Consider the following 26,078-nt stretch of genomic DNA (forward strand, 5'->3'; position numbering starts at 1 on the left):
TCAGGTGCCACTTAGGGCACTTGTATCAGTGAACTCTCAGTCAGATGGGAACAGTGCAGCTAGCTTGAGATGCCTGCTCGACAGTCTAGCTTCAGCTCTCACTGTGAATAGGAAATTCTGCCAGTCTTGATAAGTTATAAACCTGCAGAGCCATTTCCTGAACAACTTCTGAGAGAGCAGTCTTCCAAAGGGAACAAGTCCTCATGAATTTATTTTGTTAGGTATGTTACCTTAAAATAATTGCTGTGATCCCTGAGCTCAGGTGGCACAGGGTCTGTCTTAACATTAGCCATTTTTCTATTAATGCACTTTTAATCTAAGCCTCCAAGCATGTGGTATTTTGCCCATAATAGACAGTAGATGAATCCAAAGGAAATCGTGTACATGGTACAAATGCTTTCTTCAGTAATAGCTTCTGAATTTGCAGTATGTACACGAAGCTGGAAGCAGTGTAAGGGTTAAGGCTGGATTTCCTGGCTTTCAAACACAGAAAAGGAAAGAGGAGAATTATTGCATTTTTACTGCTTTGTCTAGTGTTGTGCTTTCAACACGAGCAGAATGAGCTGATGATTTTTTTTCTGAAATGCTCTTGCTGAGAATAAGGTAGTAAAGTCCAAGAAGAAATCCAGAAGAACAAACTGACCTTGACTAGAGGCTTAAAATAGAAAACTGATGTGGCTAAAAGCAGTTCTAGAAACCCCCTTGAAAAAGAATCCTTGATAGTCCCCAGATAGATACCAGGATTCATAGAAAAGCTTGATTAACTGACACAGAGTATGATGTATTAGGTATGGAAATTTTCTGTGCCAGAAAGGACCTCCCACATTTTGTTGTTAGCTATATATAACCTTTTACAAAGGTAAACCATGTAAGATTTCAAGTTAAGGTTTAAAATGCTGCTTTAGAGTGAACTCTAAAGGAGCATTTAATCCCCACTTAGGTAAGATGTTACTCGGGTCTTTTTCATTCTTTGCAGGGCAGCTGAAGAGAACAAAGTGTGCTGAAATTGATGTGGAAACTCCTGACTCCATCCTCGTGAACACAAACCTGCGGGCACTGATCAACAAGCATACGTTCTCTGTTCTGCCTACGGAATGCCAGCAGCGCCTGCTGCTGCTGCTGCCAGAGGTGGACAGGCAGGTAGGTTATGTGTTCTGGTGTGATGAGAAGGGGGCAGTTGGGAGCATCTCCAAAAGTAATTCAGACTTGTTGAGTCTGAATTCAGACAAATACTATGTCAACATCTAATGGGATAGACATTTTTCTCTGTGTACAGTGCAAAATACTGGAAAATTCTTCACTGATTTGTTTGGGTATTTGTTGCTACCAGATAAAATAATTCCAATTTGATAAACCAGTGGCTTGATTCCATTCAGTCAACTGCAAATTTTCAGCTACGGTGAGAAAAATGTTTCTGTTACATTGGACTTGATGAGGGCCTGGAGCCATGGTTTCAGCATCTTCCTCTCCTGTCCTCCCCCAGACTCATCAATACAGGATTAACCCTGCAGCCCTCTGTACAGGTGCCTTCCCACAGGATGCCTGAACGGATGGAGGAATTTAGTTCCATCCTCTTCTGTTTCCCGTTATGTTGTGTTACTGCTGTCAAATTCTGGATTTGGTAGAGTGAAAACTGAGTGAGTTCTCTATTGCATTTTAATATTGTCCAGATTGCAGAGTAGACTGCAAAGAGCTTGTGTCCTGACCTGAAACACACTAGAATCGAGGTACCAAGCATGAAAAGTGAGTCAGCTTTGGAGGCCCTTTATATTTTGTGGATTGTCTGCTTGAAACCTCTTTGTGCAGGAATAGAGGGATTTGAAAAAGTAGAAAAGTACTCGGTGGGGAGGAATGGGTGAATATTTTCTGGCAGTGGCACAGAAGAAACAATGAAGGTTTTCACCCAACTCTTCACTAAACAATTTATGTTAACTGGAACAATTACCATTAGTGACAAGGGGGTAAGGACTCATCCTTCAGCATTGAAAACTGCTGAGAGAACCTACTGATAAGTTATTTTCATCTCAGATGGATCTGATAAATTTCATCCTAAGGGATAAATAAAATCTGGCTGAAGCAGTCTCAACACCACAGCAGTTTTCTTCAGCAGCTTGTGGAAGACAGGGATGATACCAAGAGAGGAGAAAAGAACAAATGTTGCACTTCGTGTAAAAGGAGGAAAAACCAGTGAATTCAGGAAGTGAAGTTAAATCTGTTCACGTGGAATACCAGAGAAGTTATAGCTAAACCAAGAATACTTCCTTCCTTTTACCTTAATTGTGTGTTATATTTATCATCATCATTCCTGCCTCAACTGGCCCGGGATCTTTAGAGCAAAATGGGCTTCTGCACTGTGCTTCCACTGCAATTGTAGGGTTATTAGTTCAGATGCATTAAATTATGTGCCTAGAGCTGTTCCGAATATCCTTTAGATATCCAGGCTGGCTTCAGGATGCCACTCCAGAGGGATGCCTTCTGTATCAGATCTGTGAGTCCCTTGAAGATGTTTTACTGTGCGCTGGTCAAACCAGTACCAGCTGCTCTCCTGAACAGATGCTGTTCAGTTGGCGTTAGGAAGAGCTGTAACATTTTTTGCTGTCTCACAAATTCTTATCTTCAGTCAGCATTCACTGGGGACTTGTTAGTCCAATAAATACTTGAAGGAATTGTTCTCTAAGTCCAGTTGCCTTTGCAATAATTCGGTATGTGTCAAAATACGACGTGGTGGAGTTTGCAGCTGCAGTTTACTGGCAAGACGCTCACAGCAGATGGCAAGACATTGCTGTCCTGACTTTTAAGTTTAATTGTCCTTAAATTCAATTAGAATTTGACTGAGAACAACTTTATAAATAATATGCTTGGCTCCTGAGAGGAGCCAAATTCTACATTTCACTGTGGTAAATGTCTGAGAGCAGCCGACCACATCAAATTGTGATGCGTTCCAAAAAAAAAAATCAGACTTTGCTGTAGTAAACAGGAGAAGAGGTGAAATGCAAAAGGGCACATAACTTGTGTTCTGCGTGGTAGTGACTCCCTCCGAGTTATTCCAGTGGGTGCCTCTGTGAAACAGAAAGGGGACACTCTGAGACACAACCCAGTCAGCCCTGTAGCTGAATAATGAAGGTTTGGATTAGAAAATAAGCTTCTGCTTCTGTACATCTCGATAGTGGCTGGCTGTGCAGCAGCTCCTAACTTAAGTGTCTAACTCAATCTTAACTATGAAACCTCCTGTTATATCCTGGCTGGCATTTTAATTACAAATGCCTCAGTACGAGCAGTGTTTCTTTTTACCAAATCCTGCACCATTGCAAGTTCTTCCACAGATCTTCCGTTGTAATCAGATATATCCCAAATTTGGACAGTAAGATTTTGCTTGTTTGCTCTGATTTATTACCTCTTACTGTGTTACTTATCCAAGAAATGGAATCGCATCTGTTTTGCCCATAGCAGGTTTTTGTGACTTCCTGACTGATACGTGCATTTTTGTGTTTCTAACAGAGAAAATTCCACTTTTATTTGTGATGATAATGTCCCACCGTGCTATGTTCCAGTCTTAGCCTTATTTCATTTAATATTTATTTATATTCATTTATTATTTATTTCATTCTCATTTATGCCCTACGCTATAGCTTGACTGTCCTATTCGGTTAACCATATTTTGAAGACTGAATTGGTTTTGAGCTTCATTTGTCTCTTTTTTTTTTTTTTTTTTTTTTTCCTGAGGCATTTAGGGAAATGATTATATATGTTTCAGATTTGCTTTAAGAGGGTACCTTTTATGTCCTTACTTTTCCCAGAAAACAGCAGAGAGCATCCTGTTGCTCTGGATGGTACTTCAGGCAATCTCCTGCATTGATTTTGCAGGGCAAAGTGGATCTGAAGAAGCTTTTCAGCTTTTCATGCCACTCTGTTTCCCTGCAATTCTCCTTGCCACCTGTATCGTGTGCTGCTCACGTATGTTTGTGCAGCAGCCAGGTTGGAAACAACTGGGCTGAAGCAAGGAAGAGGAAAATTTATCAGAACCTCCTGGATCCCAAACTTGGCACAGCCTTCAAAAGCCTTTTTATTTTCTTCCAAATGAGATGAAGACCAATTCTAGCAGGATTTGTGGCAAAGTTGCAACTCCTGCTCTGTTTTCAGACGACATAACATGACGTTTGCCTTTTCAGTTAATTAATGCTAATTGCTTTGTTCCGTATTCCAGGTTGGGGCAGATGGTTTGATGAAGCTGAGTGGCTCTGCATTGAACAACGAGTTCTTCACGTCAGCTGCCCAAGGCTGGAAGGAGAGGTTGTCAGAAGGTAAAACTTCCCCTGACAAAGAAGTAAAATGCTAGAAGGCTTTCGGCTAACAAGTGTTTGGGGGAATTTGTAAAAGATATTTGATGGAGGAGTTGAAACACTGGAGTAACTTACTAGGCAAAGACTGTAGTCAGTATAGCTCATGAGACCAAATGCAAGCCTACATCTTTGTAAACTACAACTCATAGGAGGGGCTGCAGGAGGGAATTACCTTTTGAACTGGTGTGGAAAAATGAGCAAATCTTTGGAAGAAATGACAAAAGAAGGAAAAATGCTTTTAAAATGTTGGTCAAATGATAGCAAAGATGTGTTATTCTTAAATCGTAGTAGCTAAACATAACCCACTGCTAAGCTCAGTAGGGAAGGTAAATTATATTCCTGGAGTAATGCACTTCATCATCAGTGTAGTCATCTAGTTGGGACAGCCAATCCTTTGAGCCATAATTTTTGTATACTGTAAAGACAGCCCTTTACTAATATGTAGGACACCTGCACCTTCAGCGATCATTTGCATCTTGAACTTAGAGGTGCTAATTCTATGATTTGATCAGATCATCAGAAGTGCGCTCATTCGTTGGCAAGGGACCATTTCCTCTACAGAATTCAGCCATGAAGCTGAGTTTTTATAAAGACAGCAGCATCAATCAGGACTTGTTTCAAGAAGGGAATGCCATTTACTCATCACAGGCAATTGATTTTTAAGAGGCTTTTCCATAGAAAATGTATCCTCTTCTGGGTCACCCTTTATATTTTGTGGATTCTGGATGTATCTGTGCCAGTAGACCTCAGCTGTCTGTACTGCTTAATTGTTGAAACTGCCCCTGGTCTGGCTCCCATCATTTAGTGGTTTTCCTTTGATGTCTTCTATAAAGAAGACCTTTCGTCCATTCATGAGTACACATCCAGAGGGTACAACAATATTTACACAAAGATCACCAGATTGAAAACAAAACTGCTGTAGAACCTGCTTGCAGCAATCAGGGCGAAAGCTGGAGATCTCCACTGACGTTCTCACTGAGCAGCACATCACTGCCCAAGCATCAAAGCTCGGTGGCACTGTGGGCAGAGCAGTCCTGTTCCTTTCTTCAGCTACTCTTCAAGTTGCTGATGATTCATAAGAAGGCTGTTTGGAGTCAGCCACAGTTTAATATCACACATGCACGTGTCCTGGATGACAATCGGGGGTTACCTGCCATGTTTACGTTTGGCACCCATGCTGACACATCTTTTTTTAGAATTCCACCTTTTTTCCCCGAGATTGAGGAGACTTAAATGCTGTGCACCACAAACTGTCTATTTATGGTTGCACGCTAAGCAAAAATCTTTTGATGTTCTCGCATACACACTGAACCACAGCCACCCATGGCTGTCACTTCACAGTGCCATACTGCTTTGCTGTCTGCCTGGCAATCTCTTCTCAGCCTTCAGAAAGTGGCAGTTACGTAGTGCATGCATACATCCAACATATTTTTGTGTATATATTCGTATTTATTTAATAAGCACCGTTTCACACAAAGCATCTATTGGCAGCCAGAGCTGACACTGACAGCGAAAGCAGCTGGGACTGTCTGGCAGAAAGCTGTTGCCCACCCACTGCAAGGAGGAGGCAGCAAGGAAACACCTTGCAGCTCCAGAAAAATGCTGAGGTGTCACAGGCAGGGATAGTGTCACAAGCTGTGGAGGGGACTTCCATGAGATATCACTCTGATCTGGAAGTGTGAAGGCTTCTGTGGTTATCCTGGTTCATTTTATGCAGATATCCCTTATTGCATTTTGCAGGTGAGTTTACCCCAGAAATGCAGCTAAGAATACGCCAAGAGATAGAAAAAGAAAAGAAGGTTGAGCTGTGGAAGGAGCATTTTTTTGAGAGCTACTATGGCCAGAGGTAAGACCTTCAGCTGTCTGTTTTATCCCACTCATTGCCTGTGTAGACATATCTGCTCCTGTGCTGTTATTGTGCTGCCCACCAATACACGTTGCTCTTCATCAGTCCTGAAACCTGAACAAGGTTTAGCTTCATCCATCTGTCACAGAGCTGAGGAAGTATCTTGAGGTGTGTAGGTCAGAACTGATGTGTTCGCCATCGTAAGATTTCTAATGGTTTAACTGGTGTAGCATTGTTTTCTTTACATGAGCTATCCCTTAGATCCTTACATATTAACCTTTCCCTCTCCTTACTGTGATGCTTTGAGATGTTTCCCCTCCTGTGGTTCTTCTAGTGTCAGTATTTTGGAGGATCCACAGGTGTGTGGTGTTTGAGTGTACTGTGAGTCACCTTCTGTGTAGAACCTTGTGTTTTCCCCACATCTTCAATCAGACCTACATTTGATTAAATTCCCAGGTCTGTAAATACACGTATTTCATTCTGGTTCTTTTTGCTTCAAGATTTTCCCTTTTTTGAGGCTTTGGAAAGGATCTCAGGTTTCTGTGTGAATAACTGTGCTAAGAAACTTGGAAATTACAAGCTGCACATAAGTAGCTGATGCTGAATTTCTCATCCTGAGTCTTTACTGTTAGCTTTTATGCTTCTCGTTGGACTGTCAGCTAGTTTCTCTTCCATTTGTCTGTGGTGTTTTAACCCTTTAGAGCATTCAGATTATTGTAAGCCCTATTTTTGTCATTCCCTGGATTGATAGTTTGGGGTTGTATGAGTGAGTAGGAGCCTGGTGTGTATATGTGGAGTACTGAGTAAAGGAATAAGTATTTTTAAAATAACCAGGTTGAGAATGCAAGTGATCTGGTGGCATTTCACAAATAAATATGGATGAGCAGTACAGGGAAATACTCCCAGATTTTTGATGGTGGGGAAAGGCAGCAATGTTGGTTCTAACCTCAAGGTACTTCAGCAGTTCTGGCACTAGCCACGATATTCTGGAAGAAATGGTGGGACACTTTTCAGGAGCTCCCTTCCAGCAAATGTCACCGTATGAGCTTAAGTCAGATGCAGGCTGTGTGGGGTTGTTTGCATGTGGCAGAGATCTGGCTGTGGTGGCTGGTAAAGGAAATGTTTACTGGTGGGCAAATTCTTTTGGTTTTCAGCTTGGAAAATTAGTATCTGGATAGAGGACTAGATCTAATGTATGTTCCATATATCTCATGTAGTTAGTTTTAAACATTGTTATTAAATTCTGTTTCATTTGGAAGTACTAACAGTAGCGAAGGATTTCAAAGATCATGGCATAAAATTAGGTGTTAAATGTATCTTGGGTATCATAACTAGAGAATCCTCTCTGTTCTCGTACTTTTTTGCAAGAACGTTTCATAAAACAAAAATTCTGTTTTTCTTGCTAGTTCTGGACTAAGTCCTGAAGAGTCCAAGAGACTGACAGCAAACACCAGCCCTGCCGAGACAGAGGTTGAAAATCCAGCAACTGAACAGCCAAAATGCATGCCAGCCTCTCTGGCACCACTCAAAGAGGAGATTACTCCTCCAGCAGAGTCTAAAGCACAAGCAGCCCAGGCAACGCCCGCAACAAAAAAAGGAGGAGAGGAAAGAAGAGAGGACACGCAGCCAAAACCAGCCAAACCTGCAGAGGCCTCAGTTTCCCCAGATGGCTGTGCAGCAAAGCCTAGCGACCACCCTCTCTCTTTAAAAGAGAAAACACAAGGAGAATCCACTCAAGAGAAACCACAATCTGCTGTCAGTCAAAAGCCAGAGGAAGAGAAGAAGCATGCTGCATCGAAGGAAGTGCCAGTGAAAGAGACTGTGAGTACCTCAGTTTTGGCCCTGAGCAAACCAAAGAGCCCTGAAGCAGGTGAAGTAGTAGCAACCACGGCGAGCCCGGTGATTACTCCACAAACACCAGAAAAGAAGTCCCCTGCAAATGAGGAGATGGAGGTCAGCGTTGAAGGCCATAAGAGGAAGTCGGAGAGCCGTGAGGAAGGTGTAACCACTCCTGAGAAGAAGCCCCGCATCATGGAGAACTGCCAGCACCACCAGTCGTTTCGGAGCCAGCCACAGTCCTTTCCTGCAGCTGGGACCCCGGTGCCACGGGTACCCCCACTCAAGGTAAGGAGAAACAAGGGCAGAGCCACAGAGTGGCTTTGTTTCCATCAGCTCAGGTGGGAGCTTCAGTTCTGGCTACGAATGTGAATTATTATATTACCTCCTTATTACAGTGATAGAAATAGTTGGTCCGAACCCACAAAAGCTTGGCTGTTTGATAAAGGGAATCAGCTGGCTGGCTAATCGAGTTCAGCTAAGCCTCTTGTACACATGCATCTGTTAAAGGGTCTGCTGGACCAGAAGCTCTAGCAATTGCATGCAAGCCCAAGACTGAAAATAATACGGAGCACTGCAGGTCACGGTGGGAGCTGGGGAGAGCTGCAGAGGAATTACAGGACTGTAATTACAAAGGAACTTGTAGCCCGAGAGCACACAACTTTGTAGATGTGTGAGTATCCCCCTCGGTACAATAACAGGGCTAGAGAGGATGCTGTCAGCAGCTCGCTAGATTTTATCAAGTCCAAAAAGTAAAGTATTTGCCCGTGCTTAGAAAGACCATCTAGAAATGATACAGTTATCATTTATACCACCTGAATGCAGGGGAGTGTCAGACTAGGAAGCAGGGAAAGGCTATTTTAGGGAACACCTCAATTCCAAAAGTCATTTAGTGCTGAGTCTTAGCGAGAATGAAATTAATTTGGCAATAAATCACTGAAAAGACACAGAAAACAGGAAGGAAGCATGAAAGGTCCCACACTTTGGCCTGGACAATGCAGTTCTCTTGCACTTGAGATCTAGGTCATAGGATGGATGAGACACCTGCTGCTAAACTTCCAGGGAATTTAGGGAGGTGATTGTCCCCCTCTGCTCTGCCCTTGTGAGGCCCCACTTGGAGCACTGCGTCCAGGTCTGGAGCCCCCAGCACAAGAAGGATGTGGAGACGTTAGAGTGGGTCCAGAGGAGGGCCACAAAGATAATCGTACACTCTTTACTTGGGTAGATAATCATAGGACAAGGGGGAATGGTTTTAAACTACAAGAGGGGAGATTTAGATCGGAGGTTAGGAGGAAATTCTTCACTCAGAGGGCGGTGAGGCACTGGCACAGGTTGCCCAGAGAAGCTGTGGCTCCCCCATCCCTGGAGGTGTTTGGGGTCAGGCTGGACGAGGCCCTGAGCAACCTGATCTGGTGGGTGGCATCGTGCCCGTGGCAAGGGGTTGGAATTGGGTGGTCTTTAAGGTCCCTTCCAACCCAAGCTATTCTATGATTCTATGAAATTCCCGCTGGTAAGTAACAAACACTCCCATTTCACACATTTGATACTCTTTCAGAAAAGGATTACAAGATTACACACGTACAGATAACACTGGCACTTCCTTCAGTGCTGTTATGCTCAATAGGAAATAGTAAATGGGTGAGCCAGCACAGATTTTTTTTTTATAGTTGTGTGCAGGAATACAAGTTTGGTTTTTGTAGAACAGGGCCTCATTTGGGGCCTTAGGCAGAAGTGGAAAACTGCAGAAGTGCTGTGTTTCTGCATGTTCCAAGAATTGTCATCTGCTATTAAGATTGTTCTTACTAAGAAATGTACAAACACAAAAAAAATAATTTTTAAAGCGGTTCATTGTTCCAACTAAGTTCATTAATAAGTTCGTTAATAAGTACGGCGCAAAGGTAGGCAAGTATTTATAAAATTTGTTAATAACACAAAATTGGGAAAAAACAAATACACAGGGTGAGCGATTGACCTTCCACTGCGATGTACTAAACATGGGATTTAATTTAATAATACAGAGTGAATTTATGGGTGATTGAAAATAGTTTCCTCTGTAAGGCAAAGACATGTCGGTCCTCAGGAAAGAAGGAAGTAGGGAGCTGGTTAATCAGGAGATGACTGGGAGTCCACAAGGGGTTGCAGATCTGTGAAGAGAAACGTTTACCTTGTAAGATACTAGCTTAAGTCCCTACAATGGAGACAGAAAAGCACCAACATTAGTGCCCTGTTCTCATCATTTGCATTTTAGAAAGAAAGAACTTAACACAAATAAAGTAAACTTTAATGGTATGGGGAGCGGAGGACATATTTTAGAAGAAAGGACTAAAATTTGGCATCGTACTTGAAGACACGGTAAATAGGGAATATTACCAGTTTGCAGAAAGACACAGAGGGGGTAGAAGTATAATTCAGAATTTTTTCAGATTTATCTAGGATTGCACATGTAAACGCTTCTGTTCTTAAATATGCGGGTCAAACGTTCCCCATATCTCAATTCTACTTTTCTCCTCTCTTTCAGATTCCCGTTTCCAGAATCTCCCCAATGCCATTTCCTGCGAGCCAGGTCTCTCCCGGGGCACGTTTCCCAACCTCGGTCACCAGTCCGGGAAGAACAGGGGCCAGAACTCTGGCAGACATCAAGGCCAAAGCCCAGCAAGTCAGGGCCCAGAGGGCAGCGGCCGCCGCCGCAGCCGCCGCCGCCGCCGCGGCCGCATCTTCGGGGGGAGCAGTGCCAGGGCCCGGGCCCGGCGGTGGCGGGGGCCCTCCGGGTGGTGGAGGAGAGAAGAGTAACGCAGCACCAGGCGGAACCAAGGAAACTGGAACTGGAGGAAACGCACTGGAACTGGCAGGAACTGGAAGCGGGGGAAGTTCGAGAAGGTTTCTTCCCCATTGTCCAGGGCCCCGTTCCCAAATGGAGACCCAGGCCACGGACCAGCCACCAGCTCACAATCTCTCTAGAGCACAACTACAGCAAACTTCCACATTGCAACCCAGAACTCCAGGCAGCAATACGGGCACCGCCTGCTCCTCATCAGCGCCATCAGCACTAGAGAAAAGCGACAGGATAAAGCAGAGCCCCCCAAACGTGACTGTAACCCAGGTGCCAGGCTCCCCGTACGCTGGCAGCAGTGACAAACAAGAGAAAGCACCTTCTGCTCCAGCAGGTCCGAGCCAGGCCAGCGGGGCATCGGCTGTCAGGGATGGAACAGGCGGTGTCACCGCATCCACAGTGGGTACCAACACAAATGTCACTAAGGTAGCGCCTGCGGCCTTAGGAGGGACCAGCCCAGATGTCTCCAAAGGCACAAATCCTTCCCCTCTGATGTCTTCGTCTTCACTTCTGACACCCACAGGCTCAGAAGCCCCGGCTGGAGGCGCGGTAACGTCTGCTCCATCTGCCCCTTCCTCCAACGCTTTGTCAGCAGCACCTAGCCTTAAAACTCACCTAAGCTCGAGTGGGGCCCTCCCCAAAACGAGCTCCAGTATCCCTGCTAACAACCCTTTGGTCACCCAACTGCTGCAGGGCAAGAATGTCCCTCTGGAACAAATCCTGCCGAAGCCTCTCACCAAAGCAGAAATGAAAACTGTCCCGTTGGCTTCCAACGAAGAAAAAGGGGCAGCAGCACCCAGTGCCACGAGTGTAGCAGGGAACGGGACTGGAGCCGAGGGTGGTGAAAGACAATCGGGTTTACCCACGCAGCAGCTCGGGAAGATCTTTTGCCAGAGCAGGCCCCTGCCTCACATTCCAAGGACCTTTCCAGTCCCCTCGGGAAAGGACCCCGGCGTTGAGCAGCACCCGTGCCCGGAGCCGCTCAGTAAAACAACCCAAGAGCAGATCCTTCAGACTCTCATCAAGAGGGTCCAGAGGCAGAATTTGTTCCCGGTCCTTCAGCCTTCACAACTGAACCTCTCTCACTCAGGTTTCCAGTTAGAAAACAGCTCCACCAGCCAGAGGTTTGTGCTGGGTTTCATGGGCAGGAGGACCTCCAAGCCTGCTATGTCTGGTCATTATCTGCTCAACATTTCCACCTACGGCCGCGGCTCGGAGAGTTTGAGGAGAGGCTTCTCCTTGAACCCGGAAAACCGCTTGTGTCTGAACAGTCCTGCTGAGGCTCCGAAAACAGAATTTGGGGAATGCGAGGAGATGGCCGGCCAGGGCAGCAGCAGCAGCGAGGAAGGAGATGCAGATGACGAGAGTACCGGTGACGAACGCGAACGTGTCAGTGTGAAAGAGGAGCCCCAGGCTTTGCAGGTGTCCGGCCAGTGTGAAAAAGAGCAGGGGTCACATCACACAAACCCTTCAGATTACGGCATCCCTGCTAAGAAGGGCGTAAAGACGGAATCGGCCGCGTCTCAGCAAGCAGCAGGCAGCAGGGAAAACGTTCCGGGGTTTGACGGAACAACGCTAGCGCGAGATTTTATCCAAGCCGCTCAAGAGCAAATGGCACATGCAATGCGGGGAAAGATGCACGGCAGCCCCGAGCTTTTCAGTCCTTCTGTGCCGTCCTCGGACTCTGCTCAGCAGCAGCCTCCCCAGCTCCCTCCTCCAAACCCTCCGAAGCTGGGCGGAGATGCTGCAGCACAGCTCCTGGGGCCCAGTTACAGCGGCACCATAAACGTCTCCACCTCCCCGGACGTCAACCAAGGGTCTCTGATGACGGGGCTGTCGGAATGCAATCAGCTGTCCAGCAGCATGGGGAACGTCATGTCCTTCTCGGTGACTGTCACCACCATCCCCACCAGCCAAGCGATGAACTCGGGCACCCACGGTCAGACCATCCCGGTCCAAGCCTTCGCTGAAGACCACGGCATGGAGGACTCCCCTTCCAAATGTTACTGCAGGTTGAAAGCCATGATCATGTGCAAGGGCTGCGGCGCCTTCTGCCATGACGATTGCATCGGCCCCTCGAAGCTCTGTGTCTCCTGCCTTGTCGTGCGGTAACCGGGAGGTGAAGCGGGGAGGAGGATGGCTGGACGTTGGTTTTGCTTTCGGAAGTACGTTGGGAAGAAACAGGAAATTTACTGCCTTGCACAAGAGACACGTTACTGAATCAGGAATACAGAGTAGAGTTCTTCTTTCATTAAAGAAAGAGCACCTTCTTGTACAGTGAGTCTAAATTGAGCTCAACTACGTGAATTGTGACAAGAGTTTGCACTTAAGGAATTATGTAAATATGTCACATTATTTTGTTTAAAAATATTTTTTCAATCTTTTAGGAGATAGTGGTTGACTTGTACTGCAGTTTCATTAACCCCAGCCTGCTATCCAGCATGTTTGCTGAGCTCTGCTCTAGATGGGGGAATGAACCCCCGGCAAAACATCAGCCTGGTGGGCTTCTCTTGGAAAGAGAAGAGCCGGAGAATACGAAACTAAACGCTTGTTCTGACTGATGACAGAGCACTGGAGCAGGAAGCCCTGAACGGGCTTGCTGCGTTGCTCTAAATTTTAGTTCAATTTTTCAGAATTGGAAGGCGTTAACATCACGCAGGCCTTTCAAGTCCTTGCCTCTCCCTTGTGACACGGCTGTCTCCAGAAGGCATACTGGGTTGTGCAATATTGGCTGGTGTTTTTGATTCGCATATCCTCTCCTCTCCAAGGAGGCAGTTGCAGTAACCTTCTTTTAGGGACGGAGGTATCTTGGTTTGCTACTGGCAAATACCGAAAAAGGGCAACTGTGCTAACCGTAGGATTCAAGGATTTAAATCACTAAAACAACTCAGTAACTGTGAGTATTGGTAATTCCGGGAACCATTTAAAGCAGAGATCGCAAATATGAACTGCATTTCATTTCTGGACTGTCAGGACTCGGCAGAAACCTGCTTTTGTTAGGCATTATTTCAAGGGAGCTGGGGAGTGCGGCCCCCGGAGCTGAGCACCGCCGGTTGTTGCAGCACATTATGCAAGTGAAGTGCACTAAACGTCACCCTCTGCCCTACTGTTTTCTAGGAAGCTTTTTGTGGCTCATTAAAAACTCCACAGATAGTCAGACTTCTCCAATTTCTATAGATTTTTCTATTTAGCTGAGCGTAGGGAAAGAAAGCAAGGACCTCGCTGGGCCTCGCGTGTCCGTCGGAGGACACCGAGCCGGTGCGCCTTGGTGCGTCGGGGCGAGCTCGGGAGGGGCACAGCTGGTGGGACGTGGTCCTCACCCCCAGGAGCCGGTGCTCAGCCTCCGTGCGCTCCAGGTGGTGGGAATTAAGCGATGCAGAACGGTACTTGGTGCTGGACGAGACGGATTGACGACAGGCTGGCTAATAAAGCACTCGCCGATCTGCGTGGTGACAAATCGCCGCGTGCCCACGCCACACGGGGGACGTGTGGGTCACTTCTCTTCCAGAACAGCGTCAGGTTCGATTGTCACATCCAGTCCCATGGTGTCACTGTGTGGGGTGGGAGGGGGGCCATCCTGGAGCTTGGTCAGGTAACAGATCTATGTATCTTTTTTGATGGAAAAAGCACTGAATTCACTTTGAATCCAAAGGCCTTTTTAAGATGAAGCAATATTAACAAAATAGGTGACAGCTGTTTTACGAGCTGGGGTCCTAAAGCCTTTTTTTCCTTCTTCCCGTTTGACTATACTACTGCTTTCCCCGCTTCCCCCTCCCTCGCGGTAAGCTCAGGAGCTCTGCCCGGGAGGCGCCGTGTGGTTCTGCGAGGAGCGGGTGTTGGTTTGTGTGTTAATGGTTGCAGAGAGTTGCAGACTTGATGGCTTCACAATAAAAGTGTTTCCTTCCCTGTCCAGCAGAGCGTGGTGTCCTCCGAAGCAGGGTCAGCGTGCGTGAGTTAACGAGAGCGGCCGCGTGTGCACCGTGCTCGTAGTTCTGCCCGTAATAAATTCACCGGGGAGCAGTGCCTCCTGCTTCCCAATTCTGCATCGCTCCTCGTAGACATCCAGCAGTGGATGGGATTGAAGGGTTAGAAATACAGACTTTACGCTTAACATCTCAAAAAAAAAAAATAAGAAGAGAATGCAAGACGTGCTCCCAGTTCTGTCGTACCGTGCGGCCCCGCGCCAGGGCTGCACCGTCCCACGGCTGGCTCCGTGCGTGCCCGGGGAGCCCAGGAGGGTTCACTTCTCCTGCTGCAGCTGCTGTAGCAGGGATGATTTGTTCCCCGGGTCGGTTTGTACGTAAGTGCTCGTTTGGACAGCGCCCCATCGCTGCCTGCTTCCCTCTTTGCTGCTGCACCAGGAATTTCTGCCATTCTTTGAAATCGTAGGACGCGGCGTGAAACGGCTTCGCGCGGCGTACCCCGGGGAGAGCAGGATCTTCCCTTCCCTCATTAGCTCCAGCCTTGTCTAGACATGAAAGCAAAGTTACGGCAACATAATCCTCAGCGAGACACCTTCGTTCCCTCAGCATAATCCAATTTAAAGGTTGTTCGGGGTTAGAAACCAGGCTGAAAAAAGTCATTTTAGCCTCAAATAAAAGCAAAGAGGCTTTGCTGGCGTAATTGGCTCAATGCTGTTCACACCTCGACATCCATCGGTGTGAGTTCTGCCGGCTGACAAGGCTGCTTCAGAGGGGGAAGGGGAGGATGCTGAGGGAGCAGCACACGGCTGCTGCCTGCTGTTGGCGTCCCCAGGCTGCTCCATCTGTCGCCGCTGTCGCGTTGGGACGGCTTCGGTACCCAGCGACTTCTAAAACAGCAGCCCCAGCTGCGGTTCCGACGGGTCGCTGCCTTTAAATTGCACGAGCTCCCCTGCAGCCTGGGGGTTGGGTTGTCTCCAGGCCCATTTCTGAGAGCCAGGAGCTGCTGTGCACGAGCAGGACCGCAGGAACCGAGCTGAGGGCGGCCACCGAGTGTCAGCGGCTGCCGGGCTGTGCTGGGCCCTGTGGGCATCCCACTTGGAAGTTTACAACTCTGTTCAGTGCCTTAGTTATCCTTTAACAGCTGAGCACTTTTATTGGGCTGCTTTTGTTCTGTTCCTGTCTCAGATAATAAATCCTTTTAATTGCATGTCTTTGATTTTAGCAGACGCTACGAGCGACAAGGTGGAACTCGAGGAATCGTAGCCACGGGTTTGCAAGAGGGCATTAAGAGGTTAGGAACCTGTTAGAAATAATGGGGCTGAGTGTAATGATCGATACAAGTACAGGTCTGTATAAAACCTTGAGAGCTTTGCGTGTTTTCCAGTGCTGGTTATTGAATAATGCGTTTTAGAAAGGGAAAATCCTGGGGCGCCCCTTTAGGAGCGCTCCCTGCGTGGTGTTGCCCTGCTGCCCTCCTCTCCCCATTTGTCTCCGCTCTTCCATCACCTGCCCTTCCTTGGGTCTGTAATTCAGATCGTGACACAGCTTAAAACATTGGGCTTTGGTGGGTAGGTATTAAAAATATGCCATTCTCCAGTAAATCCAAGCCCGGCAGCGTGAGAACGAGGAATGCAAAGAGACCCGTGGCTTTTAACCTCCCACCTCCTGCAGGTGATTGCGATGGAGGAGTGAAGGCGCCTAGAGACGGGTTGAGGTTTTGGGGTGCAGATGGGCAGTGTGGGGAGGGAAATTTGAGATGTTCGTGTCTCAAACCAAACGGAAAGGCAGCAAGCTGTGCTTTGTCAGGCAGTCACGGGGGTGATGGGGAAGGCAGTGCTGGCCAGGGCCCTGATGGCCAGGAGGTCACCGCTTGGCCAGGTCACCCCCTAATCCTTTTGGGGACCCTGGGGCAGGAGCAGGTGCCTGGGCTGGGGCAGGAGCTTGCATCTCAGCTGAGGTGGACGGCGCTCGGGTCGCTGAAAGCAGCTTGGAAAAAGACTTTGGTTTTGCGGGGGGAAGTGCCTGAAAGAGCAGCGTGTTCTGTGCTGGAAGAGCCTCACCTGGGACGCGTGGAGCCCTGGGGAAGCTGCTTTGTTTCCCTCGGGAGCGTTGTCCCAAAGCCACCGGCCACGGGGGCTCTGCTCGCCCCAGCAGCGCTGTGCTCAGCTCCAGCGGCCGAGCAGCAACAGTGGTGGGGAGCAGGGTGGTGGGGAGAGCACAACGAGGGCCCTGGGGCACCTGCACTGGAACGGGGACACTGCTGGGATGGGAGGGAGGGAGGGGACAGACGGGGACGGGGCTGCAGTGGGGGTCCCGGGGGCGTGGGGTCCGTGCCACCTGCAGGGAGGTCACGATAGCCAGAATTGTCTCGATGAACTAAGTTTTGTTTGTTTTTGTTTTTTTTTAATGCTATACGTTTGATATAACTGAAGATCAACTTTAAGAGCTTACAGTAATATATTTTAAGTAATATATATTTTAGTATCTAAAAAAAAATAAAATAAAATTGACAAAGGATGATTTATGAACTAGATGAACAGGGTATTGGGAGCATGCAGTTTCTCGGCAAGGCCAGGAATAGTTTTACTAGCAGGAGAACTGAAAAGATTCAGTTTTTTCCATTAATGCAATAAAAATGGGAGTTCTTAAAAAGAAGAAATCCAATACTGTTTACCACATGCTTTTCTTGTTTTGACAACAGGCCTGTAAACACAGTTTAGAAGATACTAAACCTTTGTCTGTCTTTCGCCTTTTTAAAAGGGACTTAAATTGGAATAGAGGGTATGTACAGAAAAATCAAGTTGACACCATTTTAAAATGTATTTTTACACAAATAATATAGAAAAATCATATTTTACGTAAGAATTTTAAGTATTTGAAATATGTATATATATACTGTATGTACTTCATATATTCTTTATTTTACATTTTCAATGTATTAAAAAGTATTTGAGCTGTTTGGATTTGAGCATGTAATAATGTTAAAAAAAAAAAAAAAAAAAGAGGAAAAGAAGAAAAGAGGGAGAGAGGGTGTGGGTCCTGCATGCTGCAGTGGCTGCTGTTAGCAGCCTGCAGGGAGCAGAGCACCCAGAAGTGCGGCAGTGAAGGGAATTCGGAAGTTTAGCAGTTTCGGGTAGAGCATACAGAACATTTCCCAGTCCTGTGTCCTGTCTGTGTCTCCTTTTGGATCCGTTCATTTTGCCTCGTAACCACCCAGAATCATCCTTGGTGAGAAGACAAAGAGGTGGATCTTTTATACAAGCAACGCTACCTTTATAGCCAAAGAGACGTGCTGGTACAGAAGCTACTCAACCAAAACAGAACCAGAAGCCACTCAGTTGTGCTGTGCCACTGGAATTTCCACAAATAGGTTAATTCCTTGTTGTGAGCATCTCATGGTGCTTATGGGGAATTCAAACAATACCAAAAGTCCGATGATTTCAAGGAAGCACTGTCAAAGTGGATTTGTTTTGTTTTGTTTTGTGGGAATTATGGGGAAACGCTGGCTGCAGAGATGCTCCGTCTGCAGAAATTAGGGACTGAGTGAAGTCCGTTCCCCTGGGCTGCTGGAGATGCTCCCCGCCAGACTGAGATCTGCAGCCCCTGCTGGTTCTGCACTGAGAGAGAACACAAATCTCCCCACGGAGAGGAGGGTGGAAATGGCTCCACAGCGTGCAAGGCACAGTACCTGCCTCGCCCCCTTTTCTATGACGCCCATTTTGGCTTAGGTGAATCTCAAATCGCATTTATATTCCCCTTTATTCCTGCAAGCAATTGCAGGACTTGTATAAATTGGAGGTGTTCAGAGCAATTCTGTTGCTGGGACTTAGGGGGAAGGAAAGTGGGGGGGGAAAAAAAAAAAAAAAAAAAAAAAGCATTAACAAGTTAGGTTTTAAAATACAAATTTAAAAATTTAAAAACTGAAAAGGCAGGCAATGGGTGTTTGTATATACTGCTGCGATTATTATTGGAATCCCTTGGGGAAAAAAAATAAAAAAATAAAAATAAAATAAAAAGAAAGAAAAAAAAGACAATAAACGAGGCACCCAGTGACTGCCAAAAGTTGCTACCTACATGGGTAGGGCTGTCGCTCCCCAGAGTTGCACTGTAAGGGTGGGGGGCGCGTACAGGTCGGGTCTGGATGCGGGGGGCTGCACGGGGGTGCACAGCGAGAGCGGCTTCATCTCAGCCTTCTGGTGACGTTACCCCTTGGGAAGTTACCGCAGGGCTGGGACGGAATTACAGCTTTTGTATTCGTTTTCCTATTTAAGGTGTATGGGTTAGATGAAATATATGCTAGTAAGGATGTCTTTTGATCTGCTGCACTTTTTAAGAAACATTCCTTATTCCCCTGGTACTGCTGCATCTCCCATCTCCTCCCACCCCCCTAGAACTTAAACCCGGTCGGGGGCTCCGGTGACCTCGCGGCAGAGCCCGGGGCCAGCACCGTGATTCCCTCCCCGTCCATCCTCTGTGCCCCCGTGAGCCCGTGCCCCGTCACGGCCTGTTTGCAAAGCCAAATTTAGGCAAGAAATCCGGCAAAGTTTGCATGGGAAAAAAAAAAAAAAAAGCGATTATAGTTGAGTTTTATTATAACGCCTGGGCGTGTAAGAGCTCCGTGGGCCAGTTCCAGCAGGAGCAATACATCAAATACATCAGGGACAGCGCAGTCCCTCATGCTGCAGCCATGCATTTTGGCCAAGGTTGTTTTGCCACCCGGTCTTCACCCATTTTGCTGTGTAAGATTCCACCTTAGCTTCTCACCAGCATTAAGAGGAATCTGAGGAGCGCTGAGAGCGGCTTATTCCTACCCTGTCACCCGAGGCTCTGTGTGCCCGTAGGAGGTAGCACTTGGACAAGCAAAGCCTGCCCCGTGGCTTCTGTCTCCTTGCAGATTCTGTTCCTCTTCCTCTCACTTATTTTTGTCATGTAAAACTACCTGCTTTATAAATGAATGTAAAATACCGTAGTTCTTCAGCACACGGACAAATGTGTATTTTATCTTAATGTTTCATTTTATGTTAAATAAAAGGCATATGATTTTATGGGTGTTAGTGCTGCTAATGTTGATTTTTCAGTGATTGCCTTCTGTCTTTTTCATGGACCCCGATAAACAATACTGCACTACATTTTTCTGGCTTCGATATCTGTAAAGTCTTTTCCATACATTTCATGGGGAAAACTCTGGTTTAATAAACACTTTGCAGTTCCCTCAAGCCTCACTTCTTGGGGTGCTGAAACACTTCAAGGGCTTTGAGCTGTAAATTTGGGGAAAGGAAGGAACAGGAAAAAAAAAAACTGTATCACATGATAGCAAAGTCATTTATTATAAAGGGAGGAGTTCGGAGAAGTAAATCTGAAACCAACTTTCCTGATTTGTCAGGTAAACTTTGGATACAATTAACAACTTAATAAAATCAGCAGGATTGAGGTGCCTGAGATTTCTTTTCACTGAATCTGTTACAAGCACCAACAATCTGTATTTCAAGCATAAAAAGGAAACGCGAAGGGGCTGTGAACCTACCGAGTGAATAATCACAACAAGAGTGTAAATACTTAACACAGAATGGAGAAGGAAGGCTCAGTAAAGAAATGAGTGTCTTGCAGTACAAAGTGAGAATACAAGGCCAGCTGAGTTGGAGTTTGCAACTAGTGGAAAAAAATAAAATAAAATAAAATAAAATAAAATAAAATAAAATAAAATAAAATAAAATAAATAAAATAAAATAAAATAAAATAAAATAAAATAAAATAAATCTACCACCTCATGCAGAGAAAAAAAAAAAAAAAGGTAAAAAGTAGAAAAGGTGGTGATTAAAGATGGTCCACAGGCATGACCCAAACCAAAAGTAATGCTATTCCCCTATTTTAGCTGAGGACATTGTTACACGTACCACTTCAACCAGATGACAAGGGTTTCCTGAAAGAGCTGACACAACGCTGCAGCTCAGGCAATGCACGGTTCTGTTTATCAAGTGAACTGCGGTGACCTGTGGAGCACAGGGTTGATAGAAAGTATTCCATAATATAGGACTGCACACTTTCAAATACAGAAAATATTCTATATTTAAGAATAAAAGAAAATTACATCATTCATATGCAAGGCTCTGGAAGTTTTGAAGTTAAAAACTACTTGAAGCCATGCTGAAAAATGGGATAGAAAGTAACACAATCTCACCAAAGATAATCTCACCACAGACTAATTCAGTGTAAATTGTTTTCCGGTCACATAAGGAATATCTTCAGTCATACACATGATACAGGAAACTGGTATGTGGGAAATTGGTAATAAAACGTGAGAAGATGACGTAAACGTAAAGAACTGGTTTAAGGGGTCTTAATACAGATGGGCCCAGAAGTGGGAAATCAGTTTGAATGGGGGATCCTGCTGAAATTACTCAGATTTTCATCCGTGACATTAGCACCAGAAGTCAGGAGTAGCCCAAGAAAATTAACCAACAACATAAATTTGGGAAGTATCAGCAACGCACACACGGATAAAACTGGTAATCCACAACCCAAGTGACGCAAAAACCAATCGAACACGCTGGTGTCACAAGGCATTTGGGAACAAATAACAAGCTGCTGCTTCAGGAGTGGGTGTACAGTAACTGGAAGTAGCAGGGATGAGAAGGACCTTGATACACTCATTAATCATACCCTGTAATTATTAGCTGTCAGTGTGATACAGCCACGGGAAAGGAAAAACAACTCTGAAAGTCCAGCCCAGGTATTGCCAGGAGAGATAAAATCAGTGACTTGCACAAGGTAATGAGGTATTTTGTGTGGTTCTGCTCACTTGCATTCAGGAAAGACTACTTAAAACTGGAACAAATGTACTGAAAAACTTCCAAATAATCAGGAAAGGAAAAGGCTCTGACAGGTGAGAAAGAAGTCAAGAAGTTCAAGTTAAAACAAAAGCTGGAAGGTTTGGCACAGCGAGCTAGCAGCAGGCTAAACGTTAAGGGGCAAAACCAGCTGCTCAGCACTGGTACAAGAACAAATGGATATAAATTTGCTGTGGATAAACTTAGTTTAGAAATAAAAGAAAGTTGCTACTCCGCTGGCAAAATGTAAGACACAAGAGAGTACATGAAGCGAGTTATGGGGATGGTACATCTCCATCGAAGGATTGGGCTTTGTGCTCTAGGAAGGCTTTAATAGGCTTCTTTTCCTGAATGAGAAATTTTAGAGCCCAGTAATTTTTTTATGAGCAATTTGAATTATTCCTTTCATTGTCGTGTCTGTGTTAACAGTGATGCCATGTCCTTGGCACCGCTTCGGCTATTTTGTTCTACTCTTTAAAGGTTATTATATCAGATTAGTACCGTACCATCTCAGTCCCACAGTAATGTGTCATCAATGTGAATAATTTCTCATGCACTCATGCTCTGTTTCTCATCTGAAGGGCTCCTAAACGCCCCGCAGTGCATGGCTGAAACAGCACAAAGTCTCTGCAGCCCTGCAGTCACAAGCTCCTGCTGTATTACCCGTGGCTGTGCACCCTGCAAAGCAGCAGCCCTCCCCGACCAGCTCACAAACAACTGTTTGTAATTTCTGGCAACATCAGTTCCTCATGGGCATCTAACGAAAATTACCTGTCATTCCCTGTAGCAGCAAGTACTGCCGTCCTGGAACTGAGGACTGAGCAGGCAGGCAGCCTGTCACCTACCAGAACCTGCTCCTCGCTTCCCACCCCGCAGGAGCTGAGCTGCTGTCAGCAAAAAGTCATGGGACTTCTTCTCGAGCTTCTTTTTCTCTTTTTGAATTCATGTAACTCATCAGTTGCTGTGCCTTTTTGCTCAACGAATAAATAAAACTCTAAGGTTTTGTTAGCCCCACTGAACTCCGCTGTGACACCCGGGAGGAGAGAGGATGGGCACAGCCCACAGTTAGAAAGCAGCGAAGCCTGAAATCCAAGCATCAAAGGCATAAATAAAGCCAGGTCACCATCTGTTGCTCGAGGTTTCAAAGCCTCTCCCTGCTGACCACAGGGCAAACTGCTTTTCCAAATGCTTATGTGTACGCGAGGAACAGCGCTAGTGGGGTGGTATGAAGGATGCACGCCCTCCAGCACATCTAATGTGGAGTCTGCATCTTCCTAGGAAGTGATGAATTGTTAATTTATTAACAATTAAAATTAAATTAAAGCTAAATTGTTGATTAATTAAAATGTTGAACAGTTAGAGCAGCTTCATCACAACCCACTACTTCAGCTACAAGGGCGATCACACTGAAACAACCTCGACACGAAGTGCAGGGTTCTCCATCTCCTGCTGTCCTTAAACCACAAGAGGATGACTTCCCGGATGATGGGCTTTAGGCAGTCAGCAGTGACGCAGCAGTGCAAGGAGGAGCTCATGAAAAAGAAAGAATTATGGGTCAGGAAAAAAAAAAAAAAGTCATCCCTGGAAATAAGGAAGAAAAATATTTTATCAATATCAAAAAAGACCAGAGAATAAAGTACAAAAGGAATACGACACAAAGTGAAAAATTCACTTCCTACCTTGGTTCCAACTATGGAAAGACATGGAAGTAAGAATCTTTTCCTTACCTTGTTGTCTCATTTCCTCCGTTTTACATGGAGAACATGAAGTTTTCCAAAGGTCCATCTGGTGGTGCGGGGAGGCTCCAACATTATCGCCCCTACAACACACAGCAAACACTTGCAGAAGTAGACAGAATCCTGTTATGCAGTGAAAAAACCTGCCTCAAGAAAAACATCCCAGCTATTCACAGAATAATTTAGGTTGGAAAAGACCTCTAAGATCATCTAGTCCAACCTTTAATTGCTCCTAACCAGTTGTAACAAATGGGTGCTCATATTCTAAGGCTGCTGTACCTCCCCGTGCCTGTTTTGTTTCAGCTCTCCATGCGCCTCTTCAGAGCAGGAGTCAGCTGTGATAAGTGCCCTGCAAGAGAGCCATGCAAAGCCTATCTTATTAAACAGACATTTCATCTGTATTTTAACAGACTCTGCTTTCAGTTTAATAATCATCATCTGGTTTGTTTTGTTCGCTGCCAACTTGCAATTAAGAAAAAAAAAAAAAATAAAAGCACCTCGTAAGTGAAAGAAAAACTGCAGAATCAATTTCTAAATATAGATAAGAAGCACACTCGTGGCTCAAGCAAGGGAATTATCTCGTCACATTAAACAGGAACAAAAAAGAGATTGCTTCTCTCATGAACTCAGCTCCTGCTTTATCTCATTTTTTGTACTGGCTGTCAGAAGGGAATACCTGTGAGGTGGGGAGCAGCTTGAGGCACAGGAAACTGCAAGCAACAAACGCTGCTTGTTAAGCCCACAGCTGGAGATACAAATATACAGGGGCTGTAAGGACTTTTTTTGGTACTAGGATGGCTGCTAATGACCAAAAATGTGCATTCATAACTAAAAAAAATAAATTATTACAAAAAAAAAAAAAAAAAAAGATTCCAAAATTGTTATTCCGGTTTCTCAGATAGCCCATTCTCAACCTTACCCTTTTACTTACACACATTTTAGACTGGCCTTGGATCTCTTTACAACCATGTACAGCAGAACTTCATGTAAATGGTAAGAAAAGCTGACAGATGATTTAAACTCAGAGCCATCTAGCCTCTGAACACTTCTGATGGCACAGCACACCGAGAGATCATGCATAAACAGCAGCACAAGCACATGAGGGAAAAAAAAAAAATAAAAATAAAAAGGAAAAATGGGCAAATGGGGCAAATGAAGGGAGAAAGATTAATACTGATACCAAAAAAGAGGGGAAATAGAAGATGTGAAAATGATGGTAGTGTTACAGCATGTAACGAGCTATCCACCCCCTGCAGACGAAATATCAACAGTGCAAAGACAAGTAGGACACTGAGGTTGGGTGAATTCTGATGTATAAATGTTTAAATCTATAAATGTGTAAATCTATCTTTTTCTATAGATGTGCAAATATACAAATGTGTAAATCTATGATGGTGAAAGAGCAAAAAAAAAGTGCTATAGAGGAAATTAAAATCAAGATATCAGTAAAACATACAAGAAGGAAAGCCATGTGCAAATGCATCGTTAGACAAGAATTAACTCCTAACTCTCACATGAGTGCAGAGGTATGAAGAGGAGGAAAATGGAGGCCTGGAGTCCTGCAGACAGCGAGGAGCTGGCAGAGCAGACGGGTCCCTGCTTTGTGTTTCAAACAACATAACCAGGAGCACCAGGCCAGACGGTCTTGTCTTTATCTTCCGTATTATTCAGGAATCCAGCAAAGGACTGCAGACTACAAGGTGGGCTGGCACCTACAAAAACAGTGTCAAAAAAAATTTAAATTAAAAATATACACGGAAAGTTCCCTTTTCTTTACTTAGACCTGATCATAGACAATGGAGTCTGATGACAGTGGGGTGTGATGTTAAAAGCAAGCCTGTCTTCAAGGAGGTACTTCAGGTTTCATCTGGAGAAATGAGGTTAAAAATTACTAAAGGATGTCAGAAGACAAACGGCCAGGAAGAACATCACATCGAGGCCAGGCTGAGGAAAACATTTCAAAGCATTTCAGAGCTCCAGGTTGGTGTCAAAGCCCTTAGACCTGGCACTCACCGTGTTCAGCCACAAAGCCGCTGCCTGGCACACAGCAAACTGGCAGTGCCCGCTGAAATTGCTCTGGGTTTCTGTTTTTTGGTAAAGAATGAAGCAAAGAAATCTGAGAACGGGTTGGTGCGAGCCATCTGGAAGAAGACAAAACTCTGCACGGTCAAATCTCTGGGTGACTGAAAAAAATTATTTAAAGCTCAGTAACTGCAGAGACAATAAAAACCTACAGCATGAGCTAAAAATTACTCTTTGGCAATCTTAAAATTTAGAATTTTTAATATAAATAATATAAATAAACGTTAACTAGTCCATTTAAGCATTCCTGTGCAGAACACCATGCACAGCCCTGATCAGCCACGACCACGGACAGGGAATTCGTCCTGGCACAGGGTCCAGGAAAGCTTCTCAGTCTGAGCATGGGGACAGAGGATCTGCCACTGAGAGAACTGACACGAAATGGAGGCAGGTTTCGTGCTCTTCAGAAACACATTAAAACAAACAAACAAGCAGAAAATTGCTACTGGAACTAAAGAGCAATATTAGCATAGGATTGGTGTGGTCTGAAAAGGGAATTAGAATGAAAGCCAGGAAATGCTTTACAGCTACACAAAAATAGGATTTTTGAAACATCTTCTAATAAATGGGCAGGTGCAAAATTTAACCTTGAAAATTTACAAAGTGGATTACAGGCATGGTGTCAGTGACATGGAGGAGCTGTTCTTGCTGATCCAAG

The 26,078-nt window shown here is 45.3% G+C and overlaps 1 protein-coding gene across 3 annotated transcripts in view; it reads left to right on the forward strand.

Annotated features, from left to right (window-relative positions):
- Positions 1-19,820, forward strand: part of ASXL2 (ASXL transcriptional regulator 2) — a 100,819-nt gene extending 80,999 nt beyond the window's left edge. For all 3 annotated transcript variants that reach the window (XM_068679109.1, XM_068679110.1, XM_068679111.1), the window contains 5 exons: positions 977-1,140; positions 4,205-4,301; positions 6,081-6,186; positions 7,593-8,310; positions 10,541-19,820. In XM_068679109.1, coding sequence (XP_068535210.1) covers positions 977-1,140; positions 4,205-4,301; positions 6,081-6,186; positions 7,593-8,310; positions 10,541-12,964 — 3,509 coding nt within the window. In that variant the 3' untranslated portion in view covers positions 12,965-19,820. The remainder of the gene's footprint in view (positions 1-976; positions 1,141-4,204; positions 4,302-6,080; positions 6,187-7,592; positions 8,311-10,540) is intronic.
- The last annotated feature ends 6,258 nt before the right edge of the window (positions 19,821-26,078 follow it).

Source organism: Anas acuta, chromosome 3, assembly GCF_963932015.1.
Source record: "Anas acuta chromosome 3, bAnaAcu1.1, whole genome shotgun sequence".
In the NCBI taxonomy this organism is placed as follows: domain Eukaryota; kingdom Metazoa; phylum Chordata; class Aves; order Anseriformes; family Anatidae; genus Anas; species Anas acuta.